This window comes from Lupinus angustifolius, chromosome LG16, assembly GCF_001865875.1.
Source record: "Lupinus angustifolius cultivar Tanjil chromosome LG16, LupAngTanjil_v1.0, whole genome shotgun sequence".
NCBI classification, from domain to species: domain Eukaryota; kingdom Viridiplantae; phylum Streptophyta; class Magnoliopsida; order Fabales; family Fabaceae; genus Lupinus; species Lupinus angustifolius.
Window position 1 is genome coordinate 2,201,201 of NC_032024.1, and position 25,506 is coordinate 2,226,706.

A 25,506-nucleotide genomic window follows, 5' to 3' on the forward strand; every position below is an offset into this window, starting at 1 on the left:
TCATTAAATAACTTAAAAAATAACAACTTGTTTTGTTAAATTTTTATTCTTGTAAATCACTAAAATCATTGATTATCATATTGTATATAGTAGGTAATAAGTATGCACAGATAACTAAAGGCTGAAATAAAACACAAACCTAAAAGTTGAACTCGAGCAACACTCAAACTTAGATGTAGTGGATTCCATGTTAAATTCATTTTAGATCCAAACAAGTATTAATAAATTCGATTTTCATTGTCATTCCTAAAATAATTATCTCAAATTCATATCATTATAACAATTATAGAGAGGAATATAATGGCATTAAAATATTATCATACCAACACATAACTACATCATATACAAAACATATTTTCCTAAGAGGAAAATAATTTTTTTGTACTACAAAAAGTATTCCTCACTTTATGGGTAAAAGACTAATTCTTTTTTAGATGCGTAATTGTCTTTCCAAACAAGTATCACTTTAAGAATTGAATATTTGATATTTTGATCTTTTTAAGATCGAGCAGAACCTTACAATATACCAACATCCAATTGATTAAGAGGGGATTATATCATAACTCATTTACATCCCCTCAATAATTTTCCTATTGAGTATGCAAGTCAATAAATGTTTTTTATTACAATGTCTTTAATTGAATATACAATTTAAATAATTTAACACCAACGTTTCAAATCAATAGTTCCTTTCTAACTCTACCATCATCACCTACAAATTAAATGCAATTACATATAGAAGAAGATATTTAATTGAATGATTTATTTATAGATTTAGAATAATGATTTTAAAGTTCTTAAGACAATAATTAGTTTGATTTATACCATTTAATAATTAATGTTTCAAGTAATTAATTTTATTCTCATCATCGCTAACTATCATCTTTGAACGATACGATATGTAAATAAGTATTAAATAAAATGAAAATATTTTGATTATTGTAAAAAAAATCACTTTGAATAAAAATAAAAGTAATCACGTAAATGTTCGCCAAAATTATCTTTCAGTAATGTTTCGTACTTTAACTTGTTCATAATGATTTTTTGATATCTTTAAATTTTAATATTTTTTTATTTATAAAGTAAGACCATATAATTGTAGATAACTATAATTAATACATCTCACTTTAAGTTGGATATTATAATAAATACAAAAATTATAACTTGAAGTACATCCAATAAAAATATTATAATTATCTAAAATAAAAAAAATACAAATTTAATACTTAATATCATAAAATAAAAAGGCTAGTCGACAAACACGAAGTGTCAGTCGACACCCTAGTTTTGATAACTACAATATTCTCAATCATTTTCTAATTTTCTTACACGGCATGCATATGAATTTATAGGCAAATTCACGTACATGGTACACCTTGACTAAAAAATTATAGTTTTGGTGCACCTTTTGAATACACTATTGAGTACTCCAAATAAAAATTGTAAAGAAATCAAACTAAATATTTGTTTTGGGTTACTAAAAAGCTTGCATATGTATATACCTCAAAAAAACTATGGGACATGTGAAATAGAGAATGGTGGTACTCCTCTTCATGTGAAATAGAGAAGCAAAAATCATATATGATTTTGCTCCACCAACTTTAGCACTCATGGACACTCGGCAACCAGGTTGCCGAGATAGGAGAGAGGATAGGAAAAAAAAATATATCTATTCATGTTGCCGAGTTTGGAGAGAGTGAAAAAAAGTGAGAAACTCTGATCTGAGTGCTAATTTTAGAGTGAGAATAATAAAAAAGTAGATACTTCATTGTGGGTGCCAAATTTGGGTAAAATATGTATAAAAATAGAAACTTCCATCTCATTGCCGAGTTTTATGGGATGAGGAAAAAAAACTCGGCTGTGGCATTGCTGAATTTGTAAAAAATGCACCATTTTAGTAAATGTTTCAAAAGGTTCTCCAAGACTGTAATTTTTCAATCAAGGCACACCATGTACATGAATTTGTTGAATTTATATATGATCTTATATAAGTAATTATTAATATATAATCGTATCTAAGTATTTATATATAAATTCATGCATATGTATTATCTTCAAGTACATGCACAAGATCAGGCGTATATTTATATATGATATGCAATGGTAAGGTACAAAAATTACACTATTACTAAATTATGTATCTTTAATGTATTAAAAATCATCAATTCTTTAATAAAAATAACATACATTGATGAAATGATATATGATATAGTGAAATTTTATACTAGTAGGAAAAAATACTAAATTTTCTTATGCATTTATCAATATTGTTTGAAGATATAAAAAAGTTTTAATTATTATTATATAAAAATAATAATGCATTTAATGTTTAATTAATATTTGTTTATTTTATAATAAAAATATACATTGTTGGATTTGGTTGATATGATGAAAATTTGTGTAATACGGATGAATGCTTCTAATTGGTTGATTTGATTTTTATCACTTAACTCGTGTCCTAGTATAATTTATAAATATAATTCACATTATATGCATTTTTAATCAAATACTAATTTTGTGAAAAGATATGATATTATAACTTGTTTATTTTTCTATTTTCTAAATATAACATTCTATAAATATTATTATTCCAATGATCATATTGATAGAATTTCCAATGGTTGTAAAGTATTAATATATTTTTATATTATATATATTATATGATTTTAATATTAGATATATAATTTTTTAATATTGATTCTATTTTGATATTAAAAATATTCAATTTTACTTAAGGACATTTTTATTTTAATCTTATTATAACATTATATAAGTGTCTTCTTGACACACAAAATTTGGGCATCGAGTTATAGTTCTTCAATCAGCATCCTAAAAATTAGTTCATACCGGTCGGTTCAATTGGTGAACTGATCTTAATACCAATATAATACATTATTTATTTCGGTTATGCAATTATATCGGTCAAAATTGGTTATACCAATCACTTTTTAATTGAGTCGTACCAGTCATACCTACGAGTTTTAATTTAAAATTAATTTTTAATGAAAATAAAAAGTTATTGATTTTCAACATAAATGTTAATATATTATATATGTACATGTAACTTCACCAATATGTGCTTTATTATTATATAAATACCCTAACTGATTTGACTACCGATATTAATAATGTTGGCGGCTTTGGAGTTTGATTGTCATTACTAGAAATCCATTAAAATTATAATTGGCCGAATTTGGAATTTTATTATAACATAACAACTAACTAAAATCACTTTCAGTTCTTAGTTTACGCACTAAATATTGTAATTTAATAATTATATGATTCTTTGATACACATGAAGAGACACCACATGTAAAAAGAAGGAACATATTTGTTATCGTCGTTCATCGTTATATTACGTGTTTACATTACAACAGGTTGAAAATAAAATTGCAATCCAATAAAAAATCATATATTTTTGTAAAATCTTTTTGGTACGATCAAATTTCGTATTCATTTTTACAACTGAATAGATCCCACGTGATATATATTTGTTAAAAATCATATTATTTTACAAAGTCTAACTACCAATTCAAGTGATACATGTTTGATTCCCTTTAAGTAAGGTATCGAGTTCGGATAGGATTGTTTTCAGTGCGATAATATACGTGAGAAACAAAAAAAACCCTTGTCTAACTTTGAAATTTGAATAGAATATCAAAGTGTTTTAACTAATATCTTCTAGTGAAAACTACAATTTCTCAATAATTAGACATTAATTTATTTTTGTCTTGTATTACTAAAAAAAACATTTTCATGACAAAATCAAACCCCACTAATAACATATTTAAAAAAATCAATTTTACTAAAGCTTTTGTTGTGATTACTCTTAATAATCTCACTAGGAAAAATAAATAAGTAAAACACCACTTCCCATTATGATTTAAAATTCTAGAAGCTTCACCAATGAATTAAAAAAAATATAAAAAGTAAAACAAATATTTTTTATATGTTCTTATTGAGTTGAAGAAAAAAACTCAGTAGTAGTAGTGGCTTGAGCCTCTTCAATTCACTGCGCCATAAACACACTGATACATAGAAAGACCCATTTTCTCTAAAAATCTAATCTTTCTATTTCGTTATTATCTTTAATCATTCCATGGAGAATAACCCTTCTTCTCCTTCAATCCAATCACATTTTCAAACTCGTAATTCAATGGTGGTTGATAATGGGTCTGAAAGTGACGGTTTTGTGAGTGGTGAAGAGGAATTCGAGACTCCAATGGCATACCCAGATGATAAATTTGCATTTGGGGACACCCCTTTTGTTAATTCTCTTGATTTTTTCACAACATTTGATGATGGAGAATCAGATTTTGATGGAATTGTTGGTGGTGAGGAGAATGAGGTTAACAATGGTAGTGATGAAGTTCACACAAGAGGTAACACCCTGAAGCACAATGCATTATGTATAAGTTTTATGATTTTTTTTGAATAAATTGTGCATTGTTTTGTAAATAAAACTGTTAATTGGTTTTGATCATTTTCAAAATATTCACATTTCATGTATTGTAGAGTCAATATCAATATGCTTTTTGGTTTGAGTGTTATTGTAGGAACATAGTTATGTGACTAACCCTCAGGTTGAGACAAATAAAGTTAACTCGTCATAAAGTCCCAGTGCACGAAACTCCTATGTAGTGGGCCCGATGAGGATAGATGTATGTAGTTTTACCTCCACTTTGGTTTAGGATTTGAACTCGTACCCTCCTGGGCACTGATAGGAGCAACTTCACCGTTGTTCCTAGGTTCACCCTCTTTGTCATTGTATTTAAATATGAGTAAGGAAAAAACATAGGAACTTTGCAATGGAAAATCCAATTAGCATGCCAAAATTATAACTGTCAAAGCAAAATATAATGAAAGGAATAATAGTTGTATCAATGCAATATAATCCAAATTGTTATAAAAAAAGTAGCAGTAAATACTATGGTCATGTGGTGAATGTTTTATTTTATTTTCAACTTCAAAGCCTAGGCAATCTAAATAATGCTCATCATTGTTATGCGATATGTATAGCATCAGATGATTTTCGTATCTAAATTGCTTTTGAATGTTTATACTAATAGAAGTACATATCACAACGATTATCTAAATAATAGTATTTTATTTGTGTATACAATGACTAAAGCTATCCGACCCCACCTAGTGGGATTAAAGCTTGGTTGTTATTGTGTACAATGACTAAAGCTGATTTATTAATCATTCATGTATTTAGTCTTTAAAATATTGGTTTTTCGTTAGCATTATATTAATTTTATACGTTTTATCTTAGCCATGTCACATCCTTCTTAAGAATTTTCCATATCTATGTAGCTATGTTATATGTTTCATGTTATTTGTGTATCTCTATTCCACTGGTTGAAACTAATCATTTTGATTCTTCTATTGTGGATTCAGTATATGGAACCTCAAACAGTGATGACACCTTTCGGTATACGAAACCAGCGCTAGGTGATGGCAATGGTGATTTTGTGGAGGCTTCTAGCGATGGTGATGATGATAAAGGACTTGAGAGTGGAAAATTTGATGGAATTATTTTTGTTGAGGAGAATGAGGTGAAGGTGCATGACTCGGTGGATGTCAAGAAGGAAGTTGCTACAGAGGAGAGCAATAGCAGTGATGAAGTTGACACAAGAGGTAGCACCCTGAAGCACCATGCACTGCATATATATTTTTGTTTCATGATAATTTTTTTGACAAAGCAGCAAAAATATGTATAGTATAATGAAGTGGACAATTGTTGTATGAAATTAATATAATCCAAAATGTTATGAAATAAAAAATAGCAGCAAATACCGAGATAATGTTGGAGGTTATTTTATGCCTACTTTATTTTACTCTCACCTTCAAAGCATAGCCAATCAAAATGATGGTTACTATTCTCGATATATATAGTATCAAATGCTTGGCATATATTAAATACGTTTTGAACGTTCATACTAACACAAGTGAGGTATCTCAATAATTATATAAATGATAGTATTTTATTTGTGTATACAATGACTAAAGCTAACTTATTAAACATTTACATATTTACTAATTAGTCTTCAAAATGTCCGTTTTTCGTTAATATTATATTAGTTTATATGTTTTATCTTAGCCATGTCGTGTTCTTCTAAGAATTTCCATATCTATGTCCCTATATTATCTGTGATGTGCCATATCTGTACCTCTGTATCTGTATCCCCATGGTGGAACTAAGCGTTTTGATTATGGAATCAGTTTATGGTATGTTTATTGAACATGTTGATGTCTAATTTACAGGTGCTGGAGACTCCGTTATTGAGACTCTACATGTTGATTTGTTGGCTCCTGGAGTGGCTGTTGCTGGTGAGAAGGTGGAAGTTGAGGGATCTGAAATTAAAGGGTTGGAGGGTAAAGCTTGTGGTTTGAGTTTGGATAATGAGTTTGACTCACTTGAGCAGAATGCTGAAGAAGCATCTGATAAGCTTGCGAACGGAGATACTGGGGGTGATCAAAGTGTTGACACTGGTGCTGATGACAATGATTCTGGACATGCAGAGATGAGAAAAGAGAGTGATATTGCTATTATCCAGAAGGATGAAAATTCAGCATTTGCAAGTGATTCCGTGAAGTCTGTGCAAGATGACACAAACATTGAGGCTCATGATGATGCTGAGGCTGATCAAAATGTTGACATTGGTGCTGATGGTGATGATTCTGGACATGCAGAGAAGGGACAGGAGAGTGATATTGCTATTGTCCAGAAGGATGAAGATTCAGAACTTGTAAGTGACAAAGTGAAAGCTGTGCAAGATGACATAAACATCGAGGTTAATGCTGATGAGCCTCTATTATCGGGAACTGACATTGCTGTTATCCAGAAGGCTGAAAAGTCAGAATTTGCAAGTGACACTGAGAAGTCTGTGCAAGATGACACAAACGTAGAGGCTCATGCTGGTGAGGGGGAAACTGAGAGCCATGTTAAGGCCTCTGGTGACTCCCTTACATCTGAACATGTGAATCCTGGTTCTTCCTGGATCCGAGCTATGAGCCCAATAGAGGATGAAGAGGGAGAACATCATCCCGGTGTCAGAGAGATTGATGTTTCTGTTTCAGTCGCAGAGGGTGAAGAAAAGATCGTTGAAAGCTCTGAATCTGCCAAGCAGTTCTCGGAGCATCTGGAACAGCAATCAGCTGTTGGCTCTAACTCTGGTGCTGACACTTCACAGGGTCTGTCTCGCAGAATTGATGGTCAGATTGTGACTGATTCGGAGGAAGAAGGGAACACAGATGATGAAGGACACAATCAGTTGTTTGATTCTGATGTTTTGGCCGCTCTTTTGAAAGCAGGTGCTGGACAAGATGGCGGTGGTATCACAATAAGCTCTAGAGATGGATCAAGGCTTTTCTCCGTTGAGAGTCCAGCTGGTCTGGGAACATCACTCCAGTCTAGTAAACCTGCTTCAGGATTAAATCGTGCTAGTTCTTTCACTTCTTCCATTAGTAGACCTGTTACCAATTATGCTATCAACTTGAGCGAAGAAGACAAAAAGAAATTAGAGAAATTGCAGCAAATCAGGATAAAATTCTTAAGACTGGTTCAGAGGCTGGGTTTTACTCCAGAAGAATCAATTGCAGCGCAGGTACTTTTCAGGTTGACAACTCTTGCTGGGAGGCACACTGGTCAGTTATTTAGCTCAGAAGCTGCAATGGAGAGTGCTTACCAGCTTGAAGCAGAGAGAAGAGATGATTTGAATTTTTCTTTAAATATATTGGTTCTCGGGAAAACAGGTGTGGGCAAAAGTGCTACGATAAATTCAATTTTTGGTGAAATGAAGACAAGTATTAGTGCGTATGGTCCTTCCACAGCTGCTGTGACAGAAATTGTTGGGGTGGTCGATGGAGTTAAGTTAAGAATTTTTGACACTCCGGGTCTGAAGTCTTCAGCACTGGAACATGGTTTTAATAGGAAAGTCTTGTCCGTGGTTAAGAAGGTCATCAAAAAATCTCCTCCTGATATTGTTCTCTATGTGGATCGTCTGGACATGCAAACTAGGGATCTCAACGATGTACCCATGTTAAAATTAATCTCTAGTGCCTTGGGTTCTTCAATCTGGCGAAATGTTGTAATTGCACTGACCCATGCTGCCTCTGCCCCTCCAGATGGATCATCAGGTTCCCCATTGAGTTATGATGTGTTTCTTGCTCAAAGATCAACTTCAGTTCAACAAAGCATTGGACAAGCTGCTGGCGAATTTCGTATTATGAATCCAGGTTTAATGAATCCAGTCGCACTTGTTGAAAACCATCCTTCCTGTCGGAAAAACAGACATGGCCACAAAGTGCTCCCTAATGGTCAAAGCTGGAGACCTCTGTTACTGCTCTTGTGCTATGCAATAAAGATTCTTTCCGAAGCTAGTAACGTTTCAAAAACTCAAGAATCGTATGACACCAACAGGCTATTTGGTTTCCGTGTGCGCGCCCCGCCACTTCCATACTTGTTATCTTTGTTGCTGCAGCATCGTGCCCATCCAAAACTGCCCAGTGAACAAGGTGGCATTGACGATAGCGAGTTTGCTATTGATTTGGCTGACTTGTCTGATTCTGATTCAGATGAAGAAGAATATGACCAGCTTCTGCCTTTTAGGCCTCTTAAGAAAGCTCAGGTTGCTAAGCTTACTAGAGAACAGCGAAATGCATACTTTGAAGAATATGAGTATCGAATCAAACTTCAACAGAAGAAGCAGTGGAAAGAGGAGCTGAGAAGGATGAAAGAGATTAGAGAGATGAAGCAAAAAGGGAAAACTGGTGTAAATGATTATGGTGACATGGAAGATGATCAAGAAAATGGAAGTCCAGCAGCTGTGGCAGTTCCATTGCCTGACATGACCCTGCCACCAACCTTTGACAATGATATTCCAGCGTATAGATACCGTTTCATAGAGCCAACTTCCCAGTTACTGACAAGGCCAGTGTTAGTCACCCAGAGTTGGGACCATGATTGTGGCTATGATGGTGTAAACCTTGAACACTCTCTGGCCGTTGTCGATAAATTCCCAGTCGCTGTTACTGTTCAGATGACAAAGGATAAAAAGGACTTCAGTATCCACTTGGATTACTCAGCTGCTACAAAGCATGGAGAGAATGGATCAAGCATGGCAAGCTTAAACGTACAGAACATCGGAAAGCAGATAGCATACATTCTGGGAGGAGAGACAGAATTCAAAAATTTCAAAAGGAATAAAACTGCTGCTGGTTTGTCTGTGTCATTTTTGGGTGAAACTATATCCACTGGGCTGAAAGTTGAGGATCAGATAGTTCTGGGGAAACGCTTGGCGTTAGTTGGCAGTACCGGGATTATGCGGTCTAAAGGTGATTCTGTTTACGGCACCAATGTAGAAGTGCGGCTCAGAGAGGCAGATTTTCCAATTGGTCAGGACCAGTCTTCTTTGAGTCTTAGTCTGGTTAAGTGGAGAGGTGACTTGGCTTTAGGGGCCAATTTTCAGTCTCAATTTTCTGTTGGGCGAAATTATAAAATGGCCATTCAGGCTACAATGAACAACAAGCAGAGTGGACAGATCTCTGTGAGAACAAGTAGCTCAGACCAACTTCAGATTGCGCTTCTTGCTATTCTTCCAATTGCCAGGGCTATCTACAAAAACTTCTGGCCTAAGGCTGCTGAAAATCATTCTATCTATTAAATTTAGGTCTTGTGCTTGGGTTATTAGTTCAGGAGATAGATCATTAGTTAAACATATCTAGTTGTTTATTTTTGATATTTTCTTCAATAATAAGCTATTTATACCATCTAGACTATTAGATCTCCTGCTATATTAGGGTGCACCTTTTGTGCCGAAACATTGTACTGAAATTGAGATGGAACCAACTGGAAGTTTATTCACAAAGTTGCGGATTAGCTTCAATTAATTAAATGATGTTAAACACCGATGTTATGCTGTTATAGTGTTTATTCCTCCTGCTTTGCTGTTGGAACTTGGTATTTAGTATTTGCTATAATCAAGGATGCAAATCCTCAAAGCGATTTATTGCAGGATAGCAACCTATTTCATTCTGAGATGTACTCTATCACCAATTATTATGGTTTTTCTTCCTTTCGGTAATTGTGTTAGTTACAGGCTTAATGCCAGTAGATAAGGTCTATGGCATAGTGATGCAACATGGCTTTGCCTAATGTATATTAGCTGCTGTTGCTCGGTAGCAGGTGTGGAATTGAGTGACAAGCACAAGTGACAGGTGCGGAATTGAGTGACAAGCACAAGTGACAGGTGCATTCTTTACTTTCAGTTTGATCTGCAAAATCAACTATAGACACCAGTTGAATTCTGTGATGCCAACTAAATGTTTTCATCTTGCCCGTATTTCCAGTGGCTACTTTTCGTCATGCCCGTATTTGCAGTGGCTTCTTCCCATCGTCGTGGAAGAAGTTACGATTGTTCTGTACTTAAGATGTCTTCTTTTTGTAGATAGAGGTGATTTACTTTTGTTTCTTCTACTTATACTAATTGATTTTTTCCCTCTGTTTTGCCAATGAACAACTAGCACAAAGTTAAATTGACAACATACACGACCAATGATGATATTGTCTTGTATTGAGAAGTTTTGGTCTGCCTTTGCCCCTTCCCCAACTCTGCTATGAGATGGTTTTTTGGTTCTATTGATCTGCTGATATAGAGTAGGATCTTTTGTCTGTTTTCTTTGACTTTCCATTCCTATCTGATTTTTAAGTCTACCATGTTTCTGCAATGCACTTTGCATTCAATTGATGGCACAGGTTGCATGATGAAGTAGGCAATCGTGACTTCTGCTCATACCTCACATAATTGGTGTTTCTTTTTTATGAGCAAAATCCTTTATAAAATTTATTGCTATATGATGCTTCTGTTCAAATTAAATCAAACTTTTGGAGATATCAGTATCCTAGTCTCTGGTGTGATGCTGTGATCCCATGACCTTTAAGTAACTAAACTTGAAAGGATTTATTATATAAAATAATTTATGCTACAATTCTCTTAAAAGGGGTGGCCTGGTGCACGAGTTTCCCACTTAGTGGGGTTAAGGAGGTTAGATATACACACCCTTACCTCTGCAAGCGGAGAAACTGTTTCCAGGATTTGAACTCGTAACCTTATAGCCACTGAGTAGCAGTAACTTTATTGTTGCATCAAGATCACTCTCTTTATGTTACAATCCTCTTAATGAATGATAATGAACATGTTTGTCTATTGGTATTTTATCAAAGACCTGCAAAGATGAAGCAAAGTTAAACACTTAAACATAAAGGTTGAGTCTTTTTTACTATTTGCCAATCAAAATGAAATGAATGATTACAGAAGTACTTCTCAGACTTTGCTATATTAATCTGATATAAAAGTGCCAATTTGCATTGGTAGTAATGATTCATTTTAGCTTCCCTTCTGAACATTTTGACCTTATACTTCAGAATCAGTTTCTCTGCCCATTCAAATTTTAGAATTTATTTTTTATGCACTTTTTGCTGTTCTCTTATCTGATTGAAGGCCCTAGCAATCTATCATGTGTCCAAATCTTTACTATAATAGCATGCTTGCTTCCTAAAATGGCCCACAAAGACCCCATGGTGAACACATAATTGTACTGTAATCATTTTATCTAACTATTCTTTGATGAGATGATAATATGGACAAAACTTAAGATGGAGTTTAATAGTTGGTTGTGAAGTAGTTCTTCAATGAGAATAAAACATGGGTCATAACTTAACTTACAACAACAATAATAAAAACCTGTCTATTTGTGTCTGATGCTATACATAATCGATCCTAAGTCCGAAAAAAATGTGAAGGTTGTGTTAGACAGTCGATAACCAATATAAAACTTTGTTGCATATTTATGATAAGTTAACTTATCAATGAAATATTAGATATGTAGCAACTATCACATGTCTTATTCCTATTGAAGAACAACTCCACAAGCATCCATAGAAGAACAACACCTTCTGGTGTTATTCAAAGCTGAACCCTGCTGAAAATGAATTAGTAGACCAGTTATTAGAATTCAGAAGGTACATTATGTTCTGCTCTGTATTCACAATGGTACTACATAAAGTAAAATAAATGTATTGATGTAAAACAGTTTTTTGGATGGTGGAATAACATAGGCTGTGACTTTGAGTTTATGACCATGGTGCACTAGTCCTTTGATTAACTGTCACAATAACACACGAAAATTTACTTTGCGTCTATTTACTTATATGTTATTTAACTCGTCAACTTTTGTATATGAGATGTCTTCTTCATACTTGGAATACCCGACACACACTTCACGTATAACAATATAGTTATACCCTCTTCATAAGTAGAGGATTGGGACCTTTGTGATCTTATATTAGTGAAATTTTCTCAACAACAACAACCCCTTTATGGTTAATCCTAAAATATTGAATAATGTTTAGGTAATAAAGTAATATTAACCAAAGTTTTAAACTACTTTCACTTTCCAAGATAGTACAAGGTACAATAACCATATAAGGTTAGTCATGTGTGTCAAATTGCAATTAAACAGTACTGTGTCCTCTGTACACAATAATTGCTGGTCTTTCAATTTTTCTGTCATTTTTTTCTTACTGCAATCACACCAATCTCTGCCATTGCAATTGTAGTACCATTACATATTACAAAGTAATGATATATTCTCTTATAAATCTTCATACACTATAAAAAAGTGACATATGTCATACATAAATTAATCGTTTATAAATAAAGTAAGTACTACTTTATGATACATAGTACTTTTCTTATGTTATAGAAGGATTTGTCGGAAGATATATCATTTTATTTTCGGGGGTATGCAGCAAAGAGACAAATGAGCCACAAGACTTGGTCAAAATGTCATGTAGGTCCATACATGGGAATATATGTTTTCTTGAAACAGATATAAATACTTCTCATGATTTTAATACTTTTTTTTATCATTGATTAATTGTTCACATAATTTTGGATTCTTAGTCTATTTGTAATATTTTGGTATAATACAGTATATTCTCTCACCTTTTACATGTAAAGAAATTAATCTATTTTAAAATATGTATTTATCTCTTCCAATAAGTGAAGTTATCAAGAATCTAACATTTCATCTTTTATCCTAAATTTTTTTACTTCATTCCCAATTACTAGTACTTGGTCTAAGCTCAAGTAACCACTTAAACAGGAATCAATTAATTCAAAGTGCTTCACATAATAAACAGATACAATTGCAAATAAAATCTTAATCACTTTCACCGCTTTCTTTATTTTATATGATTATTGTTAAATCATTTAAATGTCATTCTTATTATTATTATTAATGAAGTGACCAACAAAAAATTGATATAATGCCAAAAGTGAGTAACATAAAAAAAACATGTTTGGGAATCTTATTCAAAAATGTGATATAATGCTTTTGACCCCAACAACTTATTAATCATTTCCTTACCCATTATTTTTATATCTCTAGATTAAGTTTCAGTTCTTTTAAGTTGCAAGAGTTTCTAACGGTTCACTATAATGAACAAATACCATAATTTGTCACTGATTTTTAGTTCCAAACTTCCAATTCCTGAAGATTATGATCCAGAAAATTATAGGTTCTTGTCTAGACACTACATTTGACATGTAAATAATGATAGCAATCTTTGAAACAATTATAGGATTTTATTTGAACCCTAATCATCAATAATTTATTTGATTGAGACTAAAAGATGGGTACTATATTAATATGGTTATGTTTTACTTTAATTTATGAATGGATACAAGTTTTGTAATTTCCAAATTGGTACCATCTAATCTCCTAAATTGTATTTCTTCTATGGAATAATCATTTACACTATTTTTTTGTATATGATACATTTTTCTTATATTAACTAAACTAAGCTCAAGTAGTAATGTTAGACATGTACATTTTAAAATTAATACGTGTTTATTGCATATATCAATGCTACTAACTTCAGCATGAAATAAATGAGAGTCTACTAATGTAAGGTTTCATTAGATTTTCAGGATGACTAAAAAGTAAATGATTTGATTTTTTTGGAAGGACACTTATTGGAAAGGATAGTCACAAACCCTAAAAATAATTAGTTTCGTACTTATAAAGTAAAGAAATACCTTGATAATAACAAAAAAACATCAGGATCAATTCTACCAATACAAAATAAATATATAAATAGATGATCACATAAATGCATCCATTTGATTCTTATTACCAACTTTTCCTCTCTTTCAACTATAATTAAAAGAGTAATCCAATACACGAGACTATATTTAATGGAGTTTGGAGATGTAGATGTAAGCAATTTTATTATACAAATAGAGAGTTTGTTTCCAAAATTTGAACCAATCATTAAACAACAATATTACTATTACGCCAAGCTCAATGTCTATACTTATTTAATATGTATACACTGACAGTGTAAGTATTTTTTACACTGTCAGCAAATCTCCACCATTCATATTTAGCTAATATTGACTTTCAAACAAAATTATTATAAATCAATGGTAAATAATGTGCCGACAGTATAAAAAACTTTACACTATCAGTGCATAGATTTTCAACTCTTGCTGGATAACTACCAACTTAATTGATAGTGTATACTTAAATACCACTACTACTAAGTAAATATAATGATATTTTGCCATAATTAGCTACATGAGCATAGAGATTTTCACTCACATGAGCATCATTTTCTTGATCTATGTAGGGCTACCTACCTTTACACCTCTTATCATGCATGGACCCTCATGAAGAAAACAAGAGGATGAGAAATAGATGTGAAATGGAAGCAAAGGCATGCACACAATTGTAGAGTGAGAAAGGTCCTAATTAATGGTAGGGTCTTGTAAGAGAGTCTATCACACTCTTTTAGGGTATGTAATGAAAAGGGTTCATAAACCTTCCACTAGAGGATTTAAAAAAAAAACCTTTTTGGGTCTCCGCATGGGACTAGAAGGAATTGAAAGGGACCTCCACCTTTGTATGTTTTATTTTATTAACACACAATGAAGCATTGTAATAAGGACAAGAAAGATGAATGTAGTTGAGCCATTGGTGGGGTTTCATTGTCCAAAACTCTTTAATTTCATGAAGAAAAGTGATAGGGATAAAGGAGACTTAACTATCATAACATATAACAATAAGGGGACAAGAGAACACAAGTGAGTTTGTGTGTTTGACTCCTCTAGAAGAGCCCTATCATATGCCCATTAATTCATTATAGGGTTATGTTCAAGAAAAAAGGACTAATTCATTCACTCTTAATAATATTGTTTGAGTTATCAACACCGTAAATATTTATATATAGTCAGTGTATTATATAGAGTATAATATTTATACACTGACAGTGTAAATATATATATATACAGTCAGTACATCAATACCCTTCATTTTAATTACTTTTTATGAAGAGTTAATGATGATAGATAATGAATGATGCAATGACTGTGTAAAAAACACTTAGCGTATACATTTTTTTCTCTATCATATACATTCATTTGTATTACTTTTATTTAAGAGTCAATGATTAATGAAAATGAATGATAGATAATACCGTGACAGTATAAAAACTCTAACATCGTTAATGCATACATTTTTTTCTATATTGTTTAAGAGAAAAAAGTAATTTGATATTGAAATAGACGTTTTAAAGGATAAGTAGTGCATATTAACAAACTAAATTCATTAGCTTTTTTAAATAATAATCATTTTTAACATGAAATGATTATTTTAAAGTGTTTTTCTCATTGATATTAGCATTTTCCCTCATAATATTAATGTCTTGGAAATAGCTGGGAGTTTTAATATTATAGACCAGATAATGATGAGTGAAATCCCATAAATTTAATACTAGGTAATAAATAATGGTTAACTTACATAACAAAAAAAGACAAAGAGTGTTGTACATTAAAATTCCTATAAACAGGTAGCACTATTGGTTATTGAAGGCTAAATGAGTGATTTTTTAGCAAACTTTAATTTGAATCATTGGATGCTTTGTAGACATGAAAATGATAGCCTTATGCAAATGTCAACCTTGTAAATATCCACAAGTCAAATGCTTTTCTCATACTTTATCTTTTGAAAAATGCTAAAGACATGTTACTTTCAAGTGTCTAGCGCAAATGAAGGAAATCATTTGTCTTTAACAATGTCTCATTGACTGTCTCTGGTCAATCACATATTGTCATGTGAATAAAAAAATTTAAAAACAAAAGGTGATGTTCCGATTGGTTTGAGATATCATTCGAGACATATGATCTTTGTTCCTCTATACAATTAGATGATAAAAACCAAGTTGTGAGATGATTATAAGCAGCATTATCATTTTTATCTTTCTTCTCTCTCTTTTTGATCCTTATGAGTAAAGGAAAAGAGGTGGGAAACACTCTCAATTGTGATCAAAAGGAAGAAGTTGGTGTGCTTAGTGGATCTTAATACAAGGTTGAGTTTTAGGGTTTCGATATGCTATGCTATGCTAGGTTGCTTGTAGGCCTTAAACTTATTCAACACTTCATCGTAATTACTTCTTCTTAATCACTAATTATACTCATCAAAATATGCTACATAAATATTTATCTTGCAACTAGAAAACATGAAGCATGGATATATAAGTGACTTCACCATGTATTTTTCGCTCAAATCATTAATATGTTTTGTTATTATCCTAAATGGTAATCATGCTCCAAATTTTGAATTAAGGTAAACCACTTGGAGAAAAAAATAATAGATAACATATTAGTTTTAAATTTTCATTTATGTTAAAGATGTTTTTTCATAAAGGAAAAATATTTTTTAATTGAGTCCAAGGGTCCTACTGCACAATTTCAAATTTTCTTCCCAAAATATGACTGACTTTTTATTTAATATATATTTATTCTAAATTTTAAGTATATTTGTACATGTGACATAAAACTAAGGAGAACTCGAGAAGTTAGAAGGACATAATACTTGAATGAATGAAACACTAGTAATTATGACATATATAAAAGATACAAAATAATATCAACTAGTAGTTAGTTTTTGATGATGTATACTTTCTCTTGCTTAAGCAATGATTTTGTGTTAAGTATTGTTAGTTTGGATACGATATAAATCTTCTTTTTCTTAAGCAATCATTTTTTAACACACTTTTCTAAATTCTAATCAAGCAATATTTAATTTTTGTAAAATTGTGAATAGCTCATCAAAACCATTTTAAACAAGTTATTCCTTAGAACTTTTATATAAATAAACTTTTTAAAATAGAGAAAAAATATATATACCAACAATATATAGTTTTATACATTACATTATTTATTATTTATTTAGATCCTAAAACTTTTAAGATCCACACTTCTATCAATTCAGTTGGCCCTAAAGTTGTTATTGTTTGTGTAGGTAACATATAATATGAGTATCTTTCTTTTACAATAATTATTTTCTATAATCAATCAATGAAGGAAAAAAATTAGTTGTCAATTGATTTTTGAATAATTTTGTATATGTCTGAAGATTTAAAACAAATAAAAATGAAATGAATTAATTTGTTATAAGGAAGTTGTAACTTTTATTTTTTATTTACTTTTTCTTCGAAGTAATACCCGGAAAACATCTGCTGTCTTGTAAAGTGTGCTTGTGATTAGTTGAAAAAATATATTTCAATTAAAGTTTTAGTAATTAATTATTTTCTGAATCAATCACATAAAATAATACATTATTTTAGGATAGCAGATGTACACCCGGTAATATCATTTGGTCCTCTGTGAGGCTTATGAATAGTGAGCGTCTCATGTATTTATATGTGTGTCATGTGCATATATTGTACATCGGGATATGTATACATGAAATAAATCTGATGCATGTACATAGCTAGTCATACATCATCATCATCATGCATATTCATATTCATTTTAATCCAAACATGATCTCATGGAGAGACATGCTACTGCACTTGTACTGTTTCTGTTCTATCTTTTTCCTGCACACAGAGAAGGGCGTAACATATCAATTTTTAACTTATTTATGCACATTATTTTTTATTAACACTTATATATATCATTATACTGATATGTTTGTCTAATAATATAAAATTCCACATATTATTATAATCATTAAAATGTTAAAAATTAAATTTCTATAAAAGATATTAGTTTTTTTTGTATTATTAAGAGTATCCTCACTTTTATGAGCAAAGAACGAATCTCTTTCGAGGTTCATGGTTGTCAATTCTCAACAAGTATCATTCATAAGAATCTAGCATTATCTTATTCTATTAAACCAATGTTTTGTGGTGAGAGTTTACTTTTCATACCAAAAAAAAGAAAATACTCTAAGGTCCCTTTTACTGGTTTTTTATTTGCCTTTTGGAACTCATTACATAAAATGTAACATACTATAATCTATACATAAAAACACACATATACAGTGATATACTCTCTCATTCTCGAGATATGTGTGTTAGATAAAGAGCATTGTAGACCCATTAACCCTTCATTATTAATCAAAGTTTGAAGCTTTGTTTCTCACTTTCAAATTTGTTGTATACTGAGGAAACTCATCAGTCATCACCTATCTAATGAAAGAGAGTGAAGGCTCTCTCTCTTTGAGAGCCACACACTAACCCAACAACAAAGTTGGTGTCTTTTTTTCTTTCTCACAAACTCTCTCACTTCAACTTTCTCACTATGGCACTATCTATGCACAAAGACAATAACAACATCATGGATTCAAGCAAGTATGTGAGGTATACACCAGAACAAGTGGAAGCATTGGAAAGGGTCTATGCTGAATGTCCTAAGCCAAGTTCTTTAAGGAGGCAACAACTCATAAGGGAGTGTCCTATACTCTCTAACATTGAACCAAAACAGATCAAAGTTTGGTTTCAGAATAGAAGGTTTTCATTACTATAAAAATCTCTTTTTTTACATAAAGCTTTGTCTTTATGTTACTCCCACCATTTTCTGTGAAACAAAGAAACAAAGTCATGTTTGTTTTAGTGTAAACTTTTTTTTGGGTGCTAAAGTTTAAACTTTTATTCAAATCATTTTTCTCCTCTTCTCACTTTTTCTGTAATGTGTACAAATGTTATTAAAGTCATGCATAAGAAAAACACATTTTTGATCATATAACAACTTTATTATGGAACAATGCTTTATTTTTGCATTCCAAATCTTTGGTTTGGTCACAGTTTGTTTATCATTTTTACTTTACTAAACATCATTAATTCATTGCATTTTTGTTCTTCCCAAAAGATTTTCCCTTGTTTTTTTCTTTTTCTTACAATGCATTGTTGATTTTATCTTAAGATGTCGTGAGAAACAAAGGAAAGAAGCTTCTCGGTTGCAAACAGTGAATAGAAAGCTATCTGCAATGAACAAGCTATTGATGGAAGAGAATGATCGTCTTCAGAAGCAAGTCTCTCATCTGGTTTATGAAAATGGTTACATGAAGCAACAAATAACCACTGTAAGACTAATCTTTTTCTCTATTCATGTTGTGATTTTGCTTTACTTTTTCTTATTTCTTAGTATATACTATTATAGATGCCACCATTTTTGTTATGTTTATTATATGTATGTGTGAATATATTTGTGTATTTATGCATGTCGTGTATTTTGTGAATAGGTATCTGCTGCTACCACCACAGACAATAGCTGTGAGTCTGTGGTGATGACTGCTCAAAACCAACAGCAAAATATCACACCTCATCAGCATCCTCAAAGGGATGCTAACAACCCAGCTGGGTAAGTAACTCAATGTTTTGTCGATGAACATGATTTACGATATAGCATTATGGTGTTGTTCGGTCCCTATAGCTGACACCGCGTAGTGGGATAAGGTTTGGTTGTTGTTGTTGTTGTTGTTATTCAATTTAATAGTAATATTGTTGCCATGTTATTGACTTGTTTGTTCTGCTAGTCTTCTCGCCATTGCGGAGGAGACCCTGGCAGAGTTCCTGTCCAAGGCTACTGGAACTGCTGTCGACTGGGTCCAGATGATTGGGATGAAGGTATGACCAATTCATGAATTTGTATATGAGCATGCATTCATTCACTTGATTTGATTTTGTTTGTTACCTTATATATGTTGTACATTGTGTAGCCTGGTCCGGATTCTATTGGCATAGTTGCTGTTTCCCGCAATTGTAGTGGGGTAGCAGCACGAGCCTGTGGCCTTGTGAGTCTAGAACCCACCAAGGTATATTGTGGTTTCCATATTTTTTCTATTCACTCTTTGGTGAACAATGTTAACATGCTTTTACATGATTTCATTTGGATTATTATTCATATCAGGTTGCCGAGATTCTTAAAGATCGACTGTCATGGTATCGTGACTGCCGATGCCTTGATGTGTTGAGCATAGCCCCCACAGGAAATGGAGGCACAATAGAGCTCATGTACATGCAGGTCTAGTAGTTAGTTTTACATACAAAATAAGTTATAAAGCTATACTGTAGTTATTAATTTCAATTTGCTTCAGTTGTTTTGTTAACATGGAAAAACTTGTTTGTTTTTCTTATCAGACTTATGCGCCGACAACATTGGCCGCAGCGCGTGACTTCTGGACACTAAGATACACCACCAGTTTGGAAGATGGAAGTCTTGTGGTAATGAGAAGAGAGTACATAGTTGTTTTTTATGCCAATACACTGCAAATTATTTAATTATTTATTATTTCCTTTTATAATAGCAAGATAACTTAACATATCGACAATTCTATACCGGCAGATATGTGAGAGATCATTGACTACTTCAACCGGAGGCCCTACAGGGCCCCCATCTTCAAACTTTGTAAGAGCTGAGATGCTTCCTAGTGGCTATCTAATCAGACCCTGTGATGGTGGTGGATCCATTATTCATATTGTTGATCATATTGATTTAGACGTAAGGAACATAACACAATTAAAATCTTATTTTTTCTTCTTCTGAATTTCCATACCTTGAACTTTTACGGCTTCTGTTTCTTTAACATTGTTACTCTATTTCAGGTCTGGAGTGTCCCCGAAGTATTGAGGCCTCTCTATGAGTCTTCAAAAATCTTGGCCCAGAAATTGACTATTGCGGTAAGTATACTCTCTAATTATACATATTTCACTTCCTTAACTATGTCCAAATTAATTAATATTTGATTTTTACAATATAGGCCTTGCAACACATTAGACAAATAGCACAAGAATCAAGTGGAGAAATTCAGTATGGTGGGGGACGCCAGCCCGCTGTTTTAAGGACACTGAGTCAAAGACTTTGCAGGTAAGGTCCTACCGGAATTTTTTGTCCAGAATCTAAGGCTAGCTAGGCATTTGAATTATTGACCGAGTGTACTATACTTGGTCTATTGAATTGAAGTTGATTGAAGAATTATTCGTATGCTTGCTAAAATTCAACCCTATTCTTAATCACTAATGATTAATATTTTTGTTATTATTTGACTTCTTTAGGGGTTTTAATGATGCTGTGAATGGGTTTGTTGATGATGGTTGGTCTCTGTTGGGTAATGATGGGGTCGATGATGTGACTATTGCTGTAAACTCAACCCCCAACAAATTTTTCGGGTCCCAGTACAATTCATCAATGTTTCCATCATTTGGAGGCGGGGTCCTGTGTGCCAAAGCATCAATGCTACTTCAGGTATTTCAGAAGCAAATAATTCCATATTGTAAATATTAATTTAGTTACATGAACTTTTTTGAAGTGCAAATTCACCAAGTATATTTTGGGTTTTCATTATATTTATCTCTTTTTCAATGCTTGTTTAGAATGTTCCTCCTCCTTTGCTTGTTCGCTTTTTGAGGGAGCATCGATCCGAGTGGGCTGATTATGGGGTTGATGCATATTCCGCTGCTTGTCATAAGGCTAGTCCCTATGCAGTTCCTTCTGCAAGACCTGCTTGATCATATTGATTTAGACGTAAGGAACATAACACAATTAAAATCTTATTTTTTCTTCTTCTGAATTTCCATACCTTGAACTTTTACGGCTTCTGTTTCTTTAACATTGTTACTCTATTTCAGGTCTGGAGTGTCCCCGAAGTATTGAGGCCTCTCTATGAGTCTTCAAAAATCTTGGCCCAGAAATTGACTATTGCGGTAAGTATACTCTCTAATTATACATATTTCACTTCCTTAACTATGTCCAAATTAATTAATATTTGATTTTTACAATATAGGCCTTGCAACACATTAGACAAATAGCACAAGAATCAAGTGGAGAAATTCAGTATGGTGGGGGACGCCAGCCCGCTGTTTTAAGGACACTGAGTCAAAGACTTTGCAGGTAAGGTCCTACCGGAATTTTTTGTCCAGAATCTAAGGCTAGCTAGGCATTTGAATTATTGACCGAGTGTACTATACTTGGTCTATTGAATTGAAGTTGATTGAAGAATTATTCGTATGCTTGCTAAAATTCAACCCTATTCTTAATCACTAATGATTAATATTTTTGTTATTATTTGACTTCTTTAGGGGTTTTAATGATGCTGTGAATGGGTTTGTTGATGATGGTTGGTCTCTGTTGGGTAATGATGGGGTCGATGATGTGACTATTGCTGTAAACTCAACCCCCAACAAATTTTTCGGGTCCCAGTACAATTCATCAATGTTTCCATCATTTGGAGGCGGGGTCCTGTGTGCCAAAGCATCAATGCTACTTCAGGTATTTCAGAAGCAAATAATTCCATATTGTAAATATTAATTTAGTTACATGAACTTTTTTGAAGTGCAAATTCACCAAGTATATTTTGGGTTTTCATTATATTTATCTCTTTTTCAATGCTTGTTTAGAATGTTCCTCCTCCTTTGCTTGTTCGCTTTTTGAGGGAGCATCGATCCGAGTGGGCTGATTATGGGGTTGATGCATATTCCGCTGCTTGTCATAAGGCTAGTCCCTATGCAGTTCCTTCTGCAAGACCTGCTGATTTCCCCACCAGCCAAATCATTTTACCTCTTGCCCATACAATTGAACACGAGGAGGTATTAGTCTTCTTGACTTGTGGGTTGACCTTTATTCTTTTTTCCTTTCTACTTGTGCTTATTTATGACCCTTTTTATGCTGCAGTTCTTGGAGGTAGTTCGTATAGAGGGTCATGCGTTCCCCCCTGATGATGTGTCATTGGCACGAGATATGTATCTTCTGCAGGTATACTGGGTGAATGTCGGGGCCACCTGTCCGCGTATATTTTATAATTTGAAGTTGTAGCAATTCCTTCTGACCAGTTATGAATATGCTGTTGCAGCTGTGCAGTGGGATTGATGAAAATTCGATTGGGGCATGTGCTCAACTTGTGTTTGCTCCTATTGATGAATCATTTGCTGATGATGCTCCTTTACTGCCTTCTGGTTTTCATGTCATACCACTGGCTCCTAAAACAGTTCAGTGACTTTTTTGAATAACTTTCATCGTTCTAAAGGAGATTTTTTTTGAACTTTTGCCACTTTAATATTTTTAGTTTTGGATGTTGTCGCACCCTGACTTACAAGATGTCGTGTTTCTGTTTTTATTCATCTCAGGATGCTCCGGCCAACACTAGGACATTGGATTTGGCATCAACGCTTGAAGTAGGATCTGGTAGTATTCGTCCAGCTGGTGAAACTGATTACAACCTTAGGTCTGTCCTTACGATTGCATTCCAATTCACCTTTGAGAACCATCTGCGAGACAATGTGGCTGCTATGGCTCGCCAGTATGTGCGGAGTGTTGTGGGATCTGTTCAAAGGGTTGCCATGGCAATTGCTCCCGCTCGTCTCAGTACCCAGCTGGTGCCAAAGTCTCTTCCCGGTTCACCAGAGGCCCTTACTTTAGCTCGATGGATTTGTAGAAGCTACAGGTTAGCCTTCAATTAATTTGAACTGCGAATCATTTTTTGGGTACAAGCTAATTTATTTTTACCCGAGGCTAATTTAACTTTCTCTAGGTGGATATAGTAGTCTTTGATGGATGGTTTCCGTTTAGTTAGTAATATGTGGTTGTGTGTAGAATAGCTATTAGTTGGATGCATGATCTACAACTAGCTGATATTAAAGAAGTTCTCAGGGTCATTTGACATGTAACAAAAAATAAATTGTCAGTTGTTATTGTGGTATGACCATGTGAATTGTTTCTTTCAGGATCCACACCGGTGCAGAACTCTTTCGAGTTGAGTCGACATCTGGCGATGCAATCTTGAAGCAACTCTGGCACCATTCTGATGCAATCATGTGCTGTTCTGTAAAAACAAATGTGATTACTTCCTTTATCCTTGAAATATCTTCTCTTTAGAAGCTGAATCTGAAGAATTTGAGTATATGTTCTTCAAAATGTGCCTTTCTTTTGCACTATAATCTCCATTCTGTATTCTTCTAACTACCAAAACTTGCTCTTTCAGGCTTCTCCAGTGTTCACCTTTGCAAACCAAGCTGGACTTGACATGCTTGAAACTACTCTAGTTGCCCTTCAAGATATAATGCTTGATAAAGTTCTTGATGAAGCTGGTAGAAAAGTCCTTTGCTCTGAATTCTCCAACATAATGCAACAAGTGAGTGATTATTAATGTTTGTATAAATGCTTAAAGCTAGTATCTTTATTTTTCATGAATACTGTGCAACTTTTCTCTTAATTATATTTGGTTTTATTTGATTCAATGTTCATATTATTAAACATTGTCTATTATTTTCTATGCTTATTTTCAGGGATTTGCATATCTGCCATCAGGAATATGTGTATCCAGTATGAATCGTCCAGTATCTTATGAACAAGCCATTGCATGGAAAGTTCTCAATGATGATGATTCCAATCACTGCTTAGCTTTTATGTTCATGAACTGGTCTTTTGTGTGATGGTAGAAACCATCTTTATCAAGATACTTATTATATTTATTATTGTATTATTAAGTTATATCCTATGACAGACCAATGTATTAATGACATGATTTCATGCTAGCTAATATTTAATATTAATATGCCATTCACTATAGTTTTTGCTTTAGTCCCTTTTGAAGTACTATGTTCCTTTTTTGGTATATTAAAATCCTAATCAATAAGTTGAATCCTTTACTAACTTGTTAAAGAAAATTCTTCTTGGTTTTTGGTTAACTTTTCAAGGATTTTGATACTAAGATGATATATTTTTCCCTACATAGGCCACAATGTGTCATTATTATGTCTTACTTGCTTCTAAAGCAAGTGTGCATTGGTTCAGTTTTCAAAATTTGAAGCCTATGGTATTTTTTATGATGAATTTTTTAACCATTTCTATTGAAACTATTTTTGCTGGCATAGTGCTATTTTGGGTTTAAGAACCATTGTTGACAAGACATGGCTATGATTGTGTCACTAGTCTAGCTATTTAGAATGGTAATGATTGTGGAGTGGATACTAAGCTTATCAATCTTATTAGTGTAACAATCAGTACTATTTTTTTGGTGAACCATAATTAGAATCATTTAACCATAATAATAATAAAAAATTCTGATAGAGAAAGTGATACAAGAAATGGAATATTTTTGGAATAGAATATGTGTCTCTAGTTGTACGTAATCTTAATGCATGAGACTTTGGTCTAA

The 25,506-nt window shown here is 32.9% G+C and overlaps 2 protein-coding genes across 4 annotated transcripts; both read left to right on the plus strand.

The window, feature by feature from the left end:
* On the plus strand, positions 3,985-9,944 carry LOC109330165 (translocase of chloroplast 159, chloroplastic-like). 3 transcript variants are annotated; one of them, XM_019564223.1, is made up of 4 exons: positions 3,986-4,382; positions 5,401-5,640; positions 6,268-6,817; positions 6,866-9,944. In XM_019564223.1, exons 1-4 carry the CDS (start codon positions 4,100-4,102, stop codon positions 9,666-9,668), a joined length of 3,876 nt encoding a protein of 1,291 aa, XP_019419768.1. In that variant the 5' UTR covers positions 3,986-4,099; the 3' UTR covers positions 9,669-9,944. The 3 variants fall into 3 exon arrangements, with proteins under 3 accessions (XP_019419770.1, XP_019419768.1, XP_019419767.1); XM_019564222.1 differs by having other exon boundaries at positions 6,268-9,944; XM_019564225.1 differs by lacking the exon at positions 5,401-5,640 and having other exon boundaries at positions 3,985-4,382; positions 6,268-9,944.
* LOC109330181 (homeobox-leucine zipper protein ATHB-14-like) lies at positions 18,394-24,898 on the plus strand. Its single transcript, XM_019564250.1, has 18 exons — positions 18,394-18,865; positions 19,278-19,437; positions 19,597-19,715; positions 19,891-19,981; positions 20,074-20,169; positions 20,265-20,378; positions 20,495-20,578; positions 20,700-20,855; positions 20,960-21,034; positions 21,115-21,221; positions 21,410-21,599; positions 22,751-22,939; positions 23,025-23,105; positions 23,203-23,337; positions 23,477-23,793; positions 24,074-24,185; positions 24,331-24,480; positions 24,635-24,898. The coding sequence occupies exons 1-18, from the start codon at positions 18,657-18,659 to the stop codon at positions 24,779-24,781; spliced, it is 2,532 nt and encodes an 843-aa protein (XP_019419795.1). The 5' UTR covers positions 18,394-18,656; the 3' UTR covers positions 24,782-24,898.